General features: G+C 37.1%; 1 protein-coding gene across 1 annotated transcript in view; it reads left to right on the top strand.

Annotated features, from left to right (window-relative positions):
• CEP55 (centrosomal protein 55kDa) overlaps nucleotides 1-7395 on the top strand; it is an 11801-nt gene extending 4406 nt beyond the window's left edge. Inside the window, exons 3-8 of the mRNA XM_009702231.1 lie at nucleotides 21-66; nucleotides 872-1013; nucleotides 3074-3390; nucleotides 4485-4556; nucleotides 5399-5524; nucleotides 7164-7395. Of these exons, the coding sequence (XP_009700533.1) occupies nucleotides 21-66; nucleotides 872-1013; nucleotides 3074-3390; nucleotides 4485-4556; nucleotides 5399-5524; nucleotides 7164-7370 (910 nt within the window). The 3' untranslated portion in view covers nucleotides 7371-7395. The remainder of the gene's footprint in view (nucleotides 1-20; nucleotides 67-871; nucleotides 1014-3073; nucleotides 3391-4484; nucleotides 4557-5398; nucleotides 5525-7163) is intronic.
• The last annotated feature ends 570 nt before the right edge of the window (nucleotides 7396-7965 follow it).

Here is a 7965-nt window from a genome sequence, read left to right on the forward strand (position 1 = left end):
GAAGCTGTAACAAACAGCACTGGATCACCAACTAATCTTTACGAAGTTGAAAAACAACTGAAAGATGTAAGTTTCCTGTACAACATTGCAAGTGCAAATCATCTATATCAAGATGCATAAGAATGTAAATTATCACCATATATGTTTTTGGGTAGTATGGAACCTCAGAGGGTGTGTTTCCCTCTGAAATGTAATATCTAAAATTATTTTGTGACAAGACAATAATTTAAATAAATTTTAAAAAAAGACTTGCAAAAAAGACAATATTTCCATCATCTTTGAAAAACCTTGCTTGGAACATCAGAGCAAAGTGGCTGCTGATGAGGGAGGAGAAAAAACCTGGTCTGACCTCAGAGCTGACACTGCCTGGGATAGCATGAGGTTGGATTAGAAACCTCCTGAGGTGCCTTCCAACCTGAATCATTCTATGATCCAATCGGATATAAAACCTATGTTCTTTGTTCTTACCAACTTTAAGTTGCAATGATACAGTTTTAGTTTATTCCATTTTCAAGATTTGTTATTTTATATTTATTTTTATATTTGAGATTGAAAGGTTAATTCTTCATAATCTTGGAATGACTAATGAAAGCCTTTGTTCTTAAGTCATTTTCCCATTCCAAGAAGTAAGCCAATCAGTATTTAATATTGCTGCAATTTTAATTTATGCTCAACAACCTTACTTATCTTTCCAAATGAGGATGGGTTTTATTTATTGTACAGAGAAGATTACTACAGTTTGCAGCAGAATTAACTAGCTTATCTTTAAACTGTATCACTTTTAACATTTTTAAGAAAAAAGACTAATACTTTTAAAATCCAATAAATTACCAGAGACTTTTTTGTTGTTCCTCTGTTCCTTTTCATGAAGGCTCTTGAGAAAAACCAACAGTGGCTACTGTATGACCAGCAACGTGAAGCATATGTCAGGGGACTCCTTGGAAGGATCTTTGAACTTGAACAGAAGTCAGAAATAGTTAGCCAACAAGCATCTGAAGAATTACATTTAGAAGGTATTGACTTTATTTTTTTTTCTCACAAGTGACCTAAATGATAATTATCTATAGAATAAGTTTTCTGAAAACAAATTATAGCACAATTAAACAAAATCAAGACTTTCTTCTCAACATTTTTCTTTCTTAATGGTAAAACTTGGTTAAATAAAATTTCTTTGCTTCCTGTTACCTAGCTATGTTGCTTGACCAACAGTATTTCATGTTCTTATCTACTTCAAAGCTGGTTTTTAACAGCCTTGACACTCTATTAGCAGCCTCTCTGTTTCTGGAAAGTGTTGAGGCAAATATATGTATGTCTCCCATCCTTCAAAGTACACTTTCAACCTACATAATGGAAGCATTAAGGATTTATTAGCTAGGTGTGGATCAGGGTTTTTTTTAATTTACTTTTTTCAAAATAAACATTATAAAAATGACTCAAGAATGCCATGTTCTTTACTCACGGGAGCGGTTGTTACAGGGCATGAAAACCTGTGATAGGTTTTGGCACCTATCCAAGTGTTTCGCAATATGGATCTGGCCACTTCTGGCTTGCTTCTGTGCTATGCAGTTCCTCAATAACAAGCACCCTCTCGTTACCTTGCATTCAGATTGACGTGAGTTGTGCTTGACCAGCATGTGGAATAAAATTAAAATCATGCTGAACAGAAGACAAAGGAAGAGTTGGCTTGCTTTTTCTTATTATCAAATTATTAATTTCATATATGCTGCAACTGACCTGCAAGGTGAATGTACTAAATAGAACCAGCATCACCTGGAGTAAGAGTATGCCCACAGATCCTTGCCACTTAGTAATTCATGTGCAGTGGCTTGGCTTCTGTATTACTGAATCTTTATGGACAACAGTAAAACATCATCATAATCTTGGTGCTGTTTAGAACTCTATGAACAGTATTTTAGAGGGAGGCAGACTCTGAAGTAGCTCACCAGGAAATGTAACTCAAGAGTTACTGCAGTCAAAGCTTTGTCACCAGAACAGCCAGGAGACTAGGAGTAAGGGTATAAGAAAGTTCCTCTCTTCCAGCAGCTATACAGTAGCAGAAATCCAAGTTTCTGAGAACCTAGCTATACAAGTTGAGAGTAGATATGACACCAAGTTTTTCCTTGGAAAAAGTTGTATCTCTGGGAATCTCACCACCCTATAAAGGAGTATTGCTAATGAGAAGGTAAGGCTTAGTTCATAGTCGAGAGCAGGGGAACAGTCAAGCAAGAAACTCCCTAGTAAATTACACTTTAAGAATGAGGGGAAGCCTTCAATAGGAAAAGTATCGAAGTCAAGAAATTTAGTGCCAAAAATCAGCAAAGCCTGCGAAATTCTACATTCTTTGTTCTGCTTCTAGGTATATTTTGTATTACTACTGAACTTCTACAGACTGCCTCTTTTTTTTCCCTACTTGCTAAACTTTTTTTTGGTCAACAAGCAGAAATTTTTCAAACTCTGGTTTAAGTAACAGTCACTAGCCAAGAAACAGCCATTTTTTTATTCAAACAAACTATCCTAGTCCCTTCCATTTGCAATTTAGAAGTAAATAATGGCATAAAATTTGAAGAAGATAGTCTGCAAAAGACAGTGGGTAATCTGGCTTTGGTCAACAGTGGTGACATAGAGCCCATCAGATCCCCAGGGTAACTCTGGGGAGGGAGTGATGCCAGAACCTTGGCTAAGGAGCCTAAATCTGGAAGTGAGAATCTAGTGTCTTTAGGCCTTGATTTCCATGCATTAGTATAATGTGTGTAGGTCATGGAGCTTGTGTAGTCAAGGCAAAGGATATAATATTGCTATAGGGCTTAGTGAAGGAAGTGGCTGTAGCACAGAGTACCATACACAAGCCAAGTTACCATTTTCCAGTAACTATGTTGGGAAAGAGACTTTACTGCATTAGAAGTACCGAAAGCTGTTTTAACTGAAGTTTGGTGCCAATCTGAGCTGTGTAATAGTGTGGAATGTTGATTTCTACCAATATGCCTTAAAATGCTGTCAAGGATTTGGTGTTCTGATTTTTAAGTGATATCCCCCCTCCTCCCCTTACTATCTCAATTATTTCTGACTCATTAAGGTAATCTACAAGAGGAAAAGCAAAAATATTATGACCAGCTGCTACTAACTGCTAAGAGTGATCTTGAGACTGAAAGACGCACTATAACCCAGCTGAGATCTGAACTTAACGAATTAAAGAAGAAGTATGAAGAAACACAACAAGAAATAATGAGTTTAAATGCCTTATTGCAGTCGCAACAGGTTGCTGAAATGAAGACTCTAGAAAATGAAAATAAAATGAAAGAAGAGAAAGTGCAGAGACTAAAACAAGAAAATGAGACTATTAAAGGACAGCTCAGAGAAGAAAAGAAAAGGTCTGAAGATCTTTTATGTCAGGTAAGTGGATACATTTGGAGATTTAAGATCATTAGCAAAGAATTAAGACAGCTGAAAAGTAATTCTTAATCAGAATGTACCATTGCTCAGTTGCTCTGGTAACTGTTAATTACATATATCTAGACTCATGTCCTTGTGGTTAAAACTGAATTCTTTCTTTAATATATCGGTTTGAATCAAAATCCAAACTTTTGTGGAATTTCCTTGTTTAAACAAGGAACTTATTTTTTCATTTATTTCCATGGTCTTGTGGGACACAAGAGGGAGAAGTGAGAGAATACTTAATTGATTCTGATCTAGTTCTTCCTCAAGGTTAATAGTAAATGAGAACAGGAAAGGTAAAAATTCAAGTCCATACAGGCTATCTTATCATGCAGTCTGAACTATGGAATATCACTGATATTTGCTGCCACCTGGCTGCTACAATACACATTTGGGCTTGTAGTTTCGTAATTGCTGAATAAGCAGCCGTGTCCCTGGATAGTGCCCCTAGCCAACCATTGTGGCCATGCAGCTTGGGTTTGTTTGTTTGTTTGTTTTTTCCATTCAGATTAATTCCTGCATTTGGTTCTCTATATGATGCCATGGATAAGGACTATGCAGGCACACCTGAGTACTAGAAAGCAACGGCCAGATAACTTGATACATGCTGATAATGGTGGATATTTTTATGTATGCATTTACTTCATCCATTATAGTATAGTACTTTCTGAGTCTTAAACTTATTGTATTTAAAAAAAAGTTGCACTGCTTGTTTTTTTAACATGGCACGTTAGTGCAAACATAGGTTTTGTGTGTATATTTTTGTCTACATCCTGGCAAGCACCTAGGAAAGTTCAGGTTTTTTTTTTTTCTATCTTGAACTACAACATCTTCCTGTATTGCCCCTGCTCAATGCAATAATATTTTTTCCCTGGGGTTATCCCCACAGAAGTAGAGATATTTGAATCGAATTTGGCTGTTGCATAACAGATGTAGATTTTCTGTTGGCATTGGAATATAAAAGTTTATTTCAATCCATTTTTAGATTCATTATTTGCTAAGCTTATGAACTGCTGGAAGTTGTTTGTTACAAATGTTTTTCTGCCTTGTAGGTGCAAATTCTTCGGAAATCATTGCTCAAACAGCAGGAGGAACACACTAGGATAGCTTTGTTGGAACAACAGGTACCCAATTACATGCTAAGATGCTGATACTTAATCTGTATTGTGCACAAAGGCTTTCTAGACTAACTTCAAATTTAAGAATGAGTATTATATTAAATAAAGTAATATTAGACATGAATATTGAACTGTGAATAATCTCTTGATGCTTCTAAAAACTTTGACATGTCTGTCAAGAGGAAAATCTGTAACCTGATAAAAGGGTGTGATCAAACCTGATACTATTTTCTCCACAACCACTTGTTCAACTGTACAGCCTCAGATTAGGTATGGGAAACATCCTAAAACTAATTAGCTCATGGAATTTTTGTAATGTGCACTTGATAAAGTTACACAAATAATTGCATTGCCATCTTTTCCATCTCCTTTATTTTTATTAAGTACGTTCTTACAGATCTAATTGATGTTATTGGAAAGAAAAAAGTTACATTTATTTGCTAAGCTTGGGTGTACTGTGTACTGTGTTACCCACAGTTTCTGTCCAAATTATCTTGCTACAAGAAAGATCTTGGAGTAGCAACTGGCATTTTTGATGAGAACTTGCACTATATGCTTTTCTATAAAATGTTCATCTTAAGACTACGAGACAGCCTGAAATACTGTCCAACCACAATAACTTAAGACTCCACCACTACTAAGGGAGAAGATTTTCATAATTGGGCATATATGAATTTCACTGTAGTGAAAGCAACAAGAGAAATTTTTTTTAAATCCAATTTTAGAATATGATTGCAGAGTAAAACTTACTTGAAATATATGAGGGGGAAACATTTATCTTCCCCCTCCCCAGGTTCTTAATAATTCTGACTTTAATTTTTTTAATTTTCACTTTGGGGGGTTGCCAGATCCAGATATGCACCACAGACTTTGAGAATGAAAAGCTTGATCGCCAGAACCTGCAGCATCAGTTACACAAAGTCCTTAAGGAACTGCGCAAGGCCAGGGAGCAAATAACCCGTCTAGAACCTCTGGTATGTACTGAACAACTTGCAGCTGAATTTAGTCAGGGATTTGGCATGAATGTACATCTTTTCACTTTGGGATCTTATTTCAAGCATAGTGAGTCTTCTGTTAATGTCATCAGATATTCACTGTAGGTCCTTACATCCTTTAGGTATGTGGCCCCAAGGTGCAGAACCCTATGTCAACTAGCTAGCCATCGTTTTTCCTCTACAGCACACACGGAGAGCTAGTACTGCAAAAGGAGATCCAGAACAGTCAGACTCCTGAGCAGACAACATAACTGTATTTTGTATCACAGTATGTTATCTAGTTTTGCCTGTTGCACAATGACAAAGCTGCAGTATGCTTCTACTCAGACTGGCTGACAGTGAACAGGACACAGTCCTTGAATACGGAAGCTGCATTCCTCTCCCACCTCCATCTGATACAGGATGGGTAGGTCATTAAAACCTGGGTTTTTCATTTCCAAAAAGACAAGCTCCATACTACAATGAAAAAGGACGTTTGTTGTATTGCGAGGAGACTGTGGTCTGTTTGCTCCTTATTATGTAAGCCCAAAGAAAGCCACCTAGATTTGAGCCCTAGACTTAATGAGAAATTTGTAGGGAAAGATTAAGCAAGCCGTTGATCTGTTTTGCTTTGTTGTATCCAGGATTGCTCTGGTCTTGAGCAGAAATTCATTTTGACTGTTGGTGCTTCTGGAACTCTGCTATAACGTATCTTGTAAGATTAGGTGATAGTTGAACAGGACTGTCAAAACTGCAGTTCTGGGCTTAAATGAGGTTCAAAATGGAAATCGGATACCTGTGTCCTTCATTAGATCAGGTCTGGGGCTGCTATGATTTTTACAGAGAAGATAAATGCAAAAGCTCCTAACAAGTTTTAGATGAGAGAGATTCTTCTGTGACTCTGCCAGACTGTTGTCCCTCTTAGTTGTATGTGACTTGGAAGTACTTTCTCAAATGAGGAAGGGAATGGAATGAATCCTGAGATACTCATGTTCTTCACTCATGCGTTACCCCTGGGAGAGCCTCACTTGCTAGGATTGCAGTTGCTGCTGTTGTGAGGGGAGGCCACTGGAAAATCTTCTGTCTGCTGAGAGTAGAGCAGAAGTTTGGGCAGAGCAGGGAAGTTACAGCTTTGAATTTCTCTGTGCTAAGAAGCTGGAGGGGTAGCTGTCAAATGTACAACCGGGTGCCTTTTACAGTTAGGGATAGCCTTCACGCACAGAAACTTCATGTGCGGGATCAGCAGAAGAGAAAATTACAGCAGAGTTTTTGGAAAGGTAACTAGGTAGCATCCTATGTAGAGGGGACTGGGGCACCATTTTATTAAGGAAAGAGAGTGTGAGTTGCTAGGAAGATGATTGGGGAAGGATTCCCAGTCAGACATTGTGGGAAACCTCTCTTAAATAGTCTACAGAAAAGCTACCTGCAATCCAATTTAAATCTGGTTTTAGAATTGTACAACAGGCCCTCTGTTATTAATGCAAGTAGCATAACTGCATTTAGCCATCTTTAAAATTCTACCCTTAGTGCTATAACACATGGAAGGCTTGTGTGCCATCAAACATTACTATTTTTTCCTACAGTATTTGATCAGCGCATGCATGCCCCAATCTTAGACTAAAGCTTTTCCTTTTTCCAGAAACTCCAGGAATCTGGACGTATGGAACCACAAGAAGATTTGCAAGCTGCATTTGAAGAGAAGCTGACCATGTATGACAGAAGGTCTTCCCTGAAACATTCAAGCCTTCTTGATGAAAGTTTTCTTGAGTGTCCCAGATGTAAAGTGCAGTATCCAACAAGCCAGCATAGAGAATTACTGGCACATATTGACTTTTGTACAGCTTGAGCTCCAAATGGACTTTATACATGCTGCCAATGTGCTCTTCTACAAAGGCAAAAGATCTTTTTAAAGCTTTTTTCTTAAGATTGTATAAAGGACTACTAGTTCTATAATTCAGTTCCACAAAAACATTATAGTAATTTATTTAGCCTTAAATATTTTACCTGACGTTTTTGCAAAAAACAGCTACTGCATTTTTGGTTGCAAATGGAAATATTTTTAGAATTAGGAATATCTTCAAATAGTAAACTACTGACTTATTTTTTGCACTATTAAAAATGAGAACAGTAAAAGCACATCTATTGTGTCAGACTTTATTTTAATGTTTGGCATATACAGTTCTTGGTTGGTGAATCCTGATGATTGTGCCTGTGCCTTAACGGTAATAGCTGCAGAAGATTTTTGGCCCTCGTAGGTGCACCACAAATATATTTATATATACATGGGGGGGTGTGTGTATATGTACAGTGTGTGTATATATTTGTAATTTATATACATATGTATCATATACATGTGTAACGTATCACCATCTTGACACATTAAAACTCAGGAGGGTCGTGTTAGATCTTTGCTGCTTAAGATTCATGTTGAAAACATCAAT

Source organism: Cariama cristata, unplaced genomic scaffold (genome assembly GCF_000690535.1).
Source record: "Cariama cristata isolate BGI_N322 unplaced genomic scaffold, ASM69053v1 scaffold27636, whole genome shotgun sequence".
Lineage (NCBI taxonomy): Eukaryota > Metazoa > Chordata > Aves > Cariamiformes > Cariamidae > Cariama > Cariama cristata.